The 12,290-nt window shown below is 45.1% G+C and overlaps 1 protein-coding gene across 1 annotated transcript in view; it reads left to right on the forward strand.

Moving 5' to 3' along the window:
* The window catches only part of LOC108801329 (NXPE family member 3-like), a 27,965-nt gene that overhangs the window by 2,218 nt on the left and 13,457 nt on the right, over positions 1–12,290 (forward strand). The window contains exons 2-3 of the mRNA XM_018573254.1: positions 6,592–6,701; positions 6,968–7,136. Coding sequence (XP_018428756.1) covers positions 6,592–6,701; positions 6,968–7,136 — 279 coding nt within the window. The remainder of the gene's footprint in view (positions 1–6,591; positions 6,702–6,967; positions 7,137–12,290) is intronic.

Here is a 12,290-nt window from a genome sequence, read left to right on the forward strand (position 1 = left end):
ATATATATATATATATATTATAAATTTTGAATTTTTCTCTAGTGTAGTACTGGAGTTGGAAAAGTATCTGTACTTACACTTGTACTTGTACTGAGTACGGTACTTGGTATCTGAACATCCCTAATCAATAGCATGCCAAGTATTCTAAGGAATGGTAAGCAACTATATTCAGGAAACTGTTGGAGAGGCAGAGCCAGCTGTGCCCGCCCCCTCCCCCGTCCCCTGGCGGATCGGAGCGGGGAGGGGGGAATCCAGCCCCTCCCCTGTCACGGCAGAGAGCAGTGACAGGATCGAGAGGTGAGCGAGCGCTGGTATGTGTTCGCTCACTTCCCGATCTACTGAGCCGACCTGTGACAGTCTCATTGTCACAGGTCGGCTAGAACTGAGGTGAGTGAAAAGCACCCCCCCTCATAGTTCTCCTTTAAGCGTCTTAAGGTGATTATAATCTTCATCAAAGAATGTCCAGTTGTTTAATAAAAAACTTGTGACTTTAATTGTATAGCATAAAGTCAACAGCATACAATGATATAGCAAAAATGAATATGCAAATCGATAATTCAAAAATATAGTTCAAAGTTAATGCAGAATTGTAGTGTACTCTGAATATTCACCACGCGGTTGGAAGTTAGCTAAGCCTGTGAAGAGTCTGCGTCAGGATTTCAAGACGAAAATTGTCTTCAAAACAGGTGTAAAAACAAAGTCTTCTTCTATGGGGTGTTCTTCTCTCCTCATGTAGAGTTCTCTTCTGTGTGTCATGTAATGTGATGTAATGCGCCCCCTTTCCCAGAGGTATTCTCTGCTTATATTCCTATTGTGACATTAGCTATTGGCTAATCTTATAAGGTCGTATACTTTGGAAGTCTATTCTCACCACACAATGACGTATGATCTTCTATACTTTCTCTATAAGGCTCGACTCAAAAAACTCTCAAGTCATGAACTTCTAAATGTCATACTACAAACCTATTTTAAAAGACAGACAGGCTTCTTTCGACATTCTTTAACAGCTGCTAACACTAAAGTTCTGTCAAATTTCAGATTTCAAGGACAAAGCAAAGGGATGTATGTCTATTCCAAGGCCATACATTCAAAAGCACGAGGCATCAGTTAAATATATGAGCCCATTCTTTCATTCCTCTTAAGCCAAATCAAATTTGAATCTAAGTATTTTTCACCAACCTTTTAATGTTCTATGAGGGCCTGAGTAGCAATCTAATTGGAGGACAGCCAGTGGACATAGTTTATCTGGATTTTGCTATTCGATACTGTACCCCATAAACATTTACTTTACAAACTCCGGTCTATCGGCATTGAGGAAATGGTGGATAAATGGAGAGAAAATTGGCTGGACGAATAGGTATAGCTCATTTTCTGCCTGGTCTAAGATTGTATGGTTGTATTGTGGTGTGTCCCAGGGCTCCATCTTATGGCCAATACTGTTTAACCCATTCATTCATGATATGTTGGTATTAATGATTCCATTTTTGGTGTTTCCTGATGATACCAAAATGTGCAGGGTAATAAACTCATCAAAGGACATTGCAAGGTTATAGGAAGCCCTTGATAAAGCAGGGGGGTGGGCAACTACATAGCAGATGATGTTCAAGCTAGAAAAATGTAAAGTCAAGCATCTGGGTGCTAAAAACATACCGGTCAGGGCCGGCCTTAGGGGTGTGCGAGCAGTGCGGTCGCACAGGGCGCCATGGCAACAAGGGCGCACGGTACATGCAAGCTACTCATTAGGGGTTGCTCCTCTGGGGAAATTGGAGGTGGAAAAAGACTTGGAAGTCCTTGTAGACCACAGACTAAGCAACGGCATGCAATGCCAGTCTGCAGCTAACAGAGCCAGCGGATTACTATGGTGCATAAAAAAGGGTATTTATTATAGAGACAAATCCATCATTCCACCGCTTTACAAAACACTGCTCTGGCCTCATCTTGACTATGGGGTTCAGGTTTTGGCACTGATCCACAGGAAGAATGTCCAAGAAACTTGAGAGGTGACAACTTGACAGTAACAGAATCTCTAATAAACAAAGTAACCTTTTGTTATGGAGTCTCTCTGCAGCATTCCAGGCCAGCAAGGGTGCCATTCCATTAAGGTAAGTGGTTTCCACACCCGGGTGACTTTTACATCCAAGATGGCGGCACCCAGCAGCAGTCTTAGGTCTTTAAGTTGTCTATAGAAGGAAGGATTGGACAGGTTAATAATATGCAGAAAAATAGGTGAAATTCACTTATATAATCTTATGGGAAGATTCTTGTTGAGGGTGAGTCACATAACACTTCCATTTATGGACTGACTAAAGTTCAGCTGTGAAGGCTTCATTCACCCATGAGTAAGTTTCTTCAGCGGGCTGAGCCGCATTGGAGGAAGTAGCAGTTTTTTCATTGCGATTTTATTTCCTTTTCTTTATGTTTGCTTATATCAATAGCATTCGCATTCTCCATATTAAAATATAGCCGACCAAATATGAATGTACGTTGTTCTTTGTTCAGGTAAAACAATACATAAAGGTCGTACGCATAAAGGTGATAACCGAGGTTAAGGCATCTTTTACTCACGTTACACTTATTTTCTTACAACGCCAAGGCAATTTCCTTGGGAGACAAAACTAAATAGCAATATCCATTAAAAGTAGTATTACGTGAAGTGCACGTAGAAAGCAATTAACTTGAAAAAGGGGGCAGGAGATCAGCAGTACTGAGATGAAACAAAGGATGAAAATAGTTGAAAACAGGTATTATATTAAAAAAATTACTGTTGGTGATACACAGAGCAAACTTTACATCGCCCAGTAAAGGTTTATACTCATGATATTAATATTTATATGGTGTAGTTAATATGTAATAAGTTTTACAATTGTCCTTCAATCCTTCTTCTATTAGAGTCAGATGTGGGCTGAAACATAACAAGGGAGGAACTTTGTGCTCAGTGCCAGTATATCTGCGGGACACCTCGGGAAACATTCATGGGCCAATGCAGGATTAGAGCCCGTGTCCTGTCTGCGTGGACCCTCAGTATCATTATTATGACTGGGGTAAGTGTGTGTGTGAGAGAGAGAGAGAACTGAATCCCCCCCGATGGTCTCCTTCTGTTATGCACATTTTTAATCAAACAAAGTTCAACAATTATCACAAATTGTCGGGTCCCGGTCCGTGGGCCATGTCGGGTCCCGGTCCGTGGGCCATGCCGGGTCCCGGTCTGTGGACCATGTCGGGTCCCGGTCCGTGGGCCATGTCGGGTCCCGGTCCGTGGGCCATGTCGGGTCCCGGTCCGTGGGCCATGGCGGGGCCCGGTCCGTGGGGCATATCGGGTCCCGATCCGGGCTCCAGTGCGGGGACGCACACAGAGAGGACGTCCCCCGTCGCATCCAGGCCGCGCAGGCGCAGTCGCCAGAAGACCTGGCGGGGTCACGCGGCGTGACGTCACTACGCGGATACGTCCCGGTGACGTCATCATGCCAGCGCATGCGCAATAACCCATCCCTGGGCTATATAAGGCAACTCAGATCCTTCATTCAGTGCTGAGTGATCTTCAGCCTGTGTGGATGTCTGTGCCTCGCTCTTGTCTCCTTGAAAACCCTGTGATGTGGCTTTGGTTCCTGATGACTCTTTGGATTATCCCTTGTACTGCCTTGCCCGCCTGTTATCGACCCGGCTTGTTTCCTGACAACTCTTTGGATTATCCCTTGTACTGCCTTGCCCGCCTGTTATCGACCCGGCTTGTTTCCTGACAACTCTTTGGATTATCCCTTGTACTGCCTTGCCCGCCTGTTATCGACCCGGCTTGTTTCCTGATGACTCTTTGCATTATCCTCGTTGTGTTTGATCCGGTCTGCCTCCCGACTTCCCATTTGGAGAGATTAACGACCAACTGCTCCATCCGGTCTCTACTCATCTGAGCAACCCAGGATCAGCACCCGGCACCCGTGCACCCCCTGCCTGCGCACACTGTTTAAACAAACCCCAGTGGTCACAGACGGGGTTGCAAGGGAGGTCCTCCTCGTCAAATCGGGCCCACACCACAACCCTAACACAAATGTGTACAAGGAGAAATTAATTGGTGGTTTCTTCCATTTCTCATGGACTCATTAATTAAAGTGGTATTCTCATTAAAGTGTATACCATTAGGAAGCAAAAGATCAAAGACTAAACCATGTGACTCTACTGGATTTATGTGGTGAGTTTTCCCGGTCTGTACACCTGCTGTGTCCATTATGAGGAGTTCCCACTATCCCTGTGCTGGGTTCCTGGGTCTGTACACCTGCTGTGCCCATTATGAGGGGCTCCCCCCATCCCTGTGCTGAGTCCCCGGGTCTGTACACCTGCTGTGCCCATTAAGAGCGGCTCCCACCATCCCTGTGCTGAGTACCTGGGTCTGTACACCTGCTGTGCCCATTATGAGGGAATCCCACCATCCCTGTGCTGAGTTTCCGAGTCTGTACACCCGCTGTGCCCATTACGATTTTTTTTATTTATTTCATATTTTGGAGAATGTAACAGGATGAGGTGAAACAACCAAAATTTCAGTTGTCCAGGAAATTTAGGCAGGTAGATCTTGCTGTTGAAAACTAATTTTTGTGTTGAAGAACCTTTGAACTCAGAGCTGGGAATTCTAGGAACAAAAAAAGAACTATAAGGATGTGCAGCATAGTAATAAAAATGATTAGAAGGGTAAAGACGAGAGGTGATAACGTGATAGGGAAGGGAGAGGAGATGGTGTAATGTCAAGGTCATAGCTGCCTGGTCTATCATATGGTTACAATGTGACAAGTTCCATATGGAAACAACAAAATGCACCCTGGTAATCAAAATCAATTGCTGATTGCCTGGAGCTCAGCGTCCCGCCAGAGTGTCCCACTCAGCTCTCTGGCAATCGATGACATCAGTGAGCTGGATGGAAAGCCAGGCAGGGTGTCATAGTTTGCTGAGAGCTCTTAGCAACCTGGGGTGCTGTGGCCACCCCCCTAATTATAGGAAAGTAATTATAGGGACAGCCCTAGGTTTAAGGGAGAGAGTTACACCATCTAGACCAGGGGTGCCCATGATTTTTTGTGTTGAGATCTACTTTTCAAATGATGAGCTACATGAGATCTACCAACAAAAAAAAAACTCCCTCGCTCTCTCTCCTCGCTGTCTCTCCTCTCTCACCTGGCTGTCTCTCCTCACTCTCCTGGCTGTCTCTCCTCACTCTCCTGGCTGTCTCTCCTTGCTCATCCTCCTGGCTGTCTCTTCTTGCTCATCCTCCTGGCTGTCTTTCCTCGATCTCTCTCTCCTGGCTGTCATTCCTCGTTTTCTCTCCTGGCTGTCTCTCTACGCTCTCTTGGCTGTCTCTCCTCTCTCTCTTTCCTGGCTGTCTCTCCTCTCTCTCCTGGCTGTCTCTCCCCACTCTCTCTCCTGGCTCACCTTGCTGTATTTTTCTGTGTAAACTAATATTCTTTGATGTAATACATAGCACTACAACCCCCAGTATACACCAGAAAGGTGTCAGGGAGCTCGGCTCAGCAGACTCAGGCTAATAGGTAATCATGTGTGCACAGCTAAATAAATATACCAAAATGGAATAAAGGGGCCGCCATTCCCCCCCTTCCTGATCTACCAGCATCAGCTTTGAGAGCTACTAGTAGATCACCGTCTACCTAATGGGCACCCCTGGTCTAGACCTTTCCATAATGAACCATTTCTGGCAAAGTGGCAGACTGAAGGTATTACCCATGGATTGCGGGTTATGGAATTGATAGATGAGGGGGAAAAAATTCAATTAGAAAAAATAGAAAAGGAGATCGCAGCTAGTGTTGAAAAAAAATGCAACAACTTTCTTAAAACTGGGGATGCAACGATACCGGTTCTTCGATATCGAGTATGATTACTGATATATATATTTTTGGGGTACTCGCACATACCGAAATACCGATACCGGCATCCCGAGGTTCTGTGGGCCCCAATTATCAGGGTTGAATTCATGTTCTCTTGCAACACTGCGAGGCAGCCTGGCTTTCTGACAATCAGGAAGCTGGGCGGCACGCCATGATCCACTGCCCAGCTTCCTGATTGGTCAGGAAGCTAGGCTGCCTAGCAACATGTGAAGCCGGCTTCCTAGCCAATCAGGGAGGCGGGTCATGACGTGCTGCCCAGCTTTTTAATTGGCCCTGAAGCCAGGCTGCCTGACAGTAAGTGAAGCCAGCTTCCTAGCTAATCAGGAAGCTGTGAGGCGGGTCATGGCGTGCTGCCCAGATTCTTAATTGGTCCGGAAGCCAAGCTGCCTAACAGCAAGTGAAGCCGGCTTCATGCTCCCTCACGGCACTACTGGCAAAAGGGAATCTCCCTTTGACAGGAAGTACCAGTATCGGGATAAGTATTGGAGCATTTGGGCGAGAATGAGTGCTTGCCCAACTACTCAGTATCGGCATCCGATACTAGAATTCGGTATCGGTGCATTCCCACAGAAAACACTGAGTTCATTAAGCAAGAGGCTCTACTCTGAAAGGAGGTTGAATGATTACCGAAGAATATTAGACAAACTAAACAAATCTAATATCAGCGAGATTCCAGTGCTTCGGCTAAAGGGGAGAATTTTTGGTTTATCAGAAAAGAGAGAGTGAAGACGGTCAAGGCGACGCAGAAGTAGACGACGAGGTGACTCGTGTGAATTTTCAGACTCTGATCACTCCAGGTTCCCAGTCTCTGGACAAACTGGGGTAGTTAGACCCAAGAACTCTTAGACCCAAGAACCCCCTCATAATGGGGACAAGGAAGAGCTGGTAATAGAGAAAATAGGAACAGCAATCTGAAGGTTCTCAAAGACTTACCAGAAGCAGTAGGAAAAAGAACTAAAACGTAGACTTTACGGCAGTCAGTGATAATAATGTGATTGAACTGAGTTGTACAGTTGGACGAACATCACATCTCATTGTTAAATAAAGGTTTGTTCTTCGCATTGGGAATGAGTTCACTGTTTACAAAGACATCTTTTTATTCCTGCGTCCAATGCTTCCGAGGAAGAGAGTAAAGTGCAGAAGGAAAGTGACGTATTTGTGGAATGTGAACCTACCAATGAGGATTTACAGGGGCTGGACAATCTTGAAGATGGGTCTGAGGAAGGCGGTATTGATAAAGTAGAGTACAAGGAACAAGTAGTGACTCTTTCAAGGTTCAAGGTTAAAGGAGAACTATGAGGTGAGTTCTTTTCACTCATCCTCATAGTTACATAGTCACATAGTATTTGGGGTTGAATAAAGACATACGTCCATCAAGTCCAACCCATATAGGTCCACGCATCATCTCATTCTTAGGGATACTGGTTATTACTGATATTACGGTCCCTCAAGAAATTGTCCAAACGTTTCTTGAACAAATCTACACTCATAGTTCTAGCCGACCTGTGACAATGAAACTGTCACAGGTCGGCTCAGTAGATCGAGAAGTGAGCGAACACATACCGGCGCTGCTCACTTCTCGATCTTGTCACGACAGAGAGCCGTGACAGCGGAGGGGCTATATTCCCCCCTCCCCGCTCCGATCCTCCAGCACTAACTGGCTGAACGGACGGGGGAGGGGGCGGGTACAGCTGGCTCTGCCTCTAGATAGGCAGAGCCAGCTGTCACTCACGCAGCTGGGCGGATCCAGACATAAATGTCGGGATCTGTTTCAGCTCTGGCGTCTCAGTATATAGGGAGCTGTACCTCGCGGTATACTGAGCTTAGGGTGACGGGAGGACGCAAGTTTGTGTCCTCCCATTACCCTTAGGAGAACTATGGGGAAAAGCCATAACCCCATAGTTCTCCTTTAAGTCAAAAACGTATCCACCTACAAGTCACAACAGACATGTTGAGATGCTTATGGAAGTGATAGAAAGAGAAGTGAAAGAGATAAACTGGTCTGATATGAAAGCTGACGCAGATAACTAGAGAGATAAGAAAAGCACTGGATGAACCTTTACCCCTTTGACTAAAAATCACATCACCACACAGCTCTGCGTGCCGATATGAAATCATCTGACATTCATTAGCTAAACAAGCATATTTTCATTTCACTTACAATTTATTTTTTTTCCACTTCCTGGTCCACTTTGGCACATATGCTGTCATCGTGCCCAAACCTTGCATCCTGGGAAGGTCACATCAGCAGAGCATTGCTGTGAAATCTAATCTGTAATCTCACGCTATCTCAGGGAAAGGCATTTTCCTCCCCTGAGATGATGTGCATGGGCACATGTCCTAGTCACATGTGCCAGAGTTCCAGGAAGTAAAGGGAGATGTATTATTCTGCCCTTAGTCAAAATGGCCGCTGTCAGAAGAACGGGGAAAGAAAAGGAAATCAAGGTATGCAAAGAATACAAAGCCGGCAATTATCTAGTAGTATCTGTTTGTAGATTGTCATTACTACACAGGGACACCTGATGTATAATATACACTGTACATGCCCAGCATGAAGTGCTTAAATGACTGACCACGTACACTGTACGTAATCAGTTATTTGAAGCTTTTAAAAGCCGGAGATCAGTGGTTACCGTTCATTAGTAGATGCCTCTATTGAGGCATCCATTAATAATGGAATTTAGCTTTTGTAAAAACTTAATTCATTCATCAATGAAAGAATTAAGCTTTTACAGATACCTAATCGCTGTCAGCGATCGGAAATCTGACAGTGACAACAGAGCCCTGTGAACCGCTCTGCTACATCAATGTTTTGACAGCTCTGTACAGATCCCTATGTGTACAATGATACAAAAGTTTCATCTTGCTATATAGTTCTAGAAATCTGTAGCAAAATGAAACATTTGTATCATTGTAATAAAAACATAAACACATTGTATCAGGCATCTGATGTTCTTAGATCAGGGGTGCCCATTAGGTAGATGGTGATCTAGCAGTAGCTCTCAAAGCTGATGCTGGTAGATCAGGAATGGCGGCCCCTTTATTCCATGTTGGTATATTTATTTAGCTGTGCGCACATGATTACCTATTAGCCCGAGTCTGCTGAGCTCCCCGACACCTTTCTGGTGGATACTGGGGGTTGTAGTGATATGTATTATATCAAAGAATATAAGTTTACACAGCCTGTTGCACTGCACTGTTTGCAAAATACAGCAAGGTGGGCCAGGAGAGAAAGCGGGGAGAGACAGCCAGGAAAGATAGAGAGGAGAGACAGCCAGGGGAGAGAGCAAGGAGAGACAGCCAGGGGAGAGAGCAAGGAGAGACAGCCAAGAGAGCGATGCGAGACAGCCAGGAGAGAAAATGAGGAATGACAGCCAGGAGAGAGAGAGAGAAGAGACAGCCAGGAGAGAGAGAGCGACGGAGGTTTTTTTTTATTGGTAGATCTCATGTAGCTGGTCATTTGAAAAGTAGATCTTAACACAAAAATTGTGGGCACCCCTGTCTTAGAACAATCAGAAGTATTTAGTGACATCTGAATCTGACATGCTGCAGATTCAGTCACTAAGGTTATTATTGGCTGCTCCTAAGTTTTAAGCAGCCTAATAATAACAAAAAATTAAGAAAAATAATAAAATTATCAAGTAGTCATAGTGGCTGCTTAATATAATAGACAAAAAAGTGAGGGGAAAAAGGTAAAGTATGAAAAAATAAAAGTGTAAAGAAATAAAAATAATAAAAAAAAATTATATATACAAATATATTAACCATCATCGAGCAGTGAGTGAGGGCAAGGGGGCGTCCCTATGAAGAAACTATTAATATTAGCAAATTGTAAATCTATTGTCTGCAGTGTGTGCTCTATATGTACTACATATATAATACAGTGCAGTAATAGATGTACAATTATCCTCTGCTAATATGAATGGATTAAATGATCCATCATACATAATAGTACATAACATGTAGTTGTATTACGGATCATTTAACCCATTCATGTTAGCAGGGGAGAATTGTAACTCTATTGCTGCAGTGTTCAAAGTACGTCGCTGTCACTACGTGTGACAGTTATTGACACTTAGTTACGGTGACATTGTAGGCCACCTAACCAAACCACTATTAGGTTTTAGAGGAAAAAAATTAAATGTTGGCTTTTTTGTTTTTAGGCAAAAAACAATAATAATCAAAACTGGGGAAATAGTGCTTTCTTTACGTTTTTTCCTCTTTTTCTAATATGTTATTAATCCTAAGTGACGCTTTAGGTACACATGTTTGATATAATTACTGGTATATAGCCTTATCTGTCCTCTAAAAAACAACATACACTGAATGACATTTATAAAATCCTCGGGATGCGATGTTTTTCCAAATAAAAAGGACAAATAAATGAATGTATTTATTGTATTTTTTTTAGCTGCGCTGTTTTTGTTAAAAGTACTACAAATCAAAACTGGGGAAAAAGTGTTTTCTTTAAGTTTTTTCCTCTTTTTTTTATATTTTATTAATCCTAAGTGAGGCGTTAGGTACACATATGTGATATAAATATATAGCCCTATCTGTAATGAGTGGGTGCACTTTGTAAGAAAGTATATTACTGACTTGGAAGAATCGCACAGCAAAAATGTAAAAAGTGCATTCAGTCAGTCAGGAACAGAAACTGAAAACAAGCTCAGTCATGAAGGGGTTAAAGACTACGCCTTCCTCAGAGGTTAAATAGTTCAGCAGCTTTAGTCTCGGATTATGACGTCTCATTCATCATTATAAACATCTTCAGATCAATAATTAGCTTCATCTTTACTTCTCTTTCAATGTTACAATAAAAACACTTCCTCTCCATCTGTAATACAGAACACACACTGACACGTCAGTGCCAGGTCTGACTCAAACCCCCGCCGCATTCCCAGACCCGGTGGGCACGCATTCTGACTTTACAGGTTAGTTTCGGGCTGCCTCATTATAGGGTCGGCCCTGGGAGGCAGACTCCCACATGCATGCTCTCATTAGATGGCACATACCCATACATAGAGGGTAAACCTTGCCTTGGCGCTCACTTACACCACTATGAAATGCTGAGAGCCGGTTAATGTCTTCATATCATCTTTGAACGAGAACTTCGGGATTTTATAAAACTTACTCCTGCAGTGGGGCCGCCACTGCCCAGCAAGGGTTAAGGGGTCATTTTGGTTTGAAGGAGAACTATGAGCTGGGTGATTTTCACTCATCCTCATAGTTCGAGCCGACGTGTGACAATGAAACTGTCACAGGTCGGCTCAGTAGATCGGGAAGTGAGGGAACACATACCTTCGCTCACTCACTTCTCGATCATGTCCCTGCAGAGAGCCTTGACTCTCATTCACGGCTCCCTGCAGGGATTCCCCCTTTCCCCGCTCCGATCCGCCAGCGCTGACTGGAGGAACGGACGGGGGAGGGGAGGGTACAGCTGGCTCTGCCTCTAGATAGGCAGAGCCAGCTGTCAATCACGCAGCTGGGTGGATCTCAACAGTAATGTCGGGATCCGTCTCGGCTGCGGCAGTCTCAGTATACCGCTAGCTGTGGCTCGCGGTATACTGAGCTTAGGGTGACGGGAGGATGCTAGTTTGTTTCCTCCCGTTACCCTTAAGAGAACTATGGGGAAAAACACTTACCCCGATAGTTCTCCTTTAAGGGAACGCAAATTAAGAAGATATTCTTACCTGATCCTCGGTCCCGCAGCACTCGGCACTCAACAGTCTTCTCTGCTCAAGCTGTGGAATGACCCTCGGTGTCCTCACGACTAATGCGAGTCAATGGACCTGCATTAGACGTAGTGACATCAGTGGTCCTTAGACCACCAGAACCCAGGGGGGAAGAGGTTGCGGGGACTGGTCTATCAGTCTGGGTGGGACAGAGGATCATGTGAGTAAATCTGCTTTATTTGACAAAACGAGCACTTATCCCTTGTAGTGCGGGGGTAGCCCTACTGCAAATCTTGAAGTTCCTCCTTAACTGCCTCCGGGCCGGCCGTAGTAGAAAAACGGCCGGCCCGGAGCTCTCTAGATCTGAGCGGGCGTCTCTAGACGTCCGCTCAGACACGCCCCCTCGGCGCGCGCGAGCGGGAAATTGCCGTTTTTTAAAAACAGGCAGCGATGCCTGATACCATACAAGCGATCCGAATACTATGAGCGCCGCAGCCGGGATGGATCCCGACATTACTGTCGAGATCCACCCAGCTGCGTGAGTGACAGCTGGCTCTGCCTATCTAGGGGCAGAGCCAGGGGTACCCGCCCCCTCCCCCGTCCGTTCCGTCAGTCAGCGGTTTCCCGGAATCCCGGTTTCTTTGTCACAGGTCGGCTCTAACTATGAGGATGAGTGGAAATCACTCGCCTCATAGTTCTCCTTAGGGTAACGGGAGGACACAAACCAGCGTCCTCCTGT

Source organism: Nanorana parkeri, unplaced genomic scaffold, assembly GCF_000935625.1.
Source record: "Nanorana parkeri isolate BGI_ZX_2015 unplaced genomic scaffold, ASM93562v1 scaffold2303, whole genome shotgun sequence".
Taxonomy (NCBI): domain Eukaryota; kingdom Metazoa; phylum Chordata; class Amphibia; order Anura; family Dicroglossidae; genus Nanorana; species Nanorana parkeri.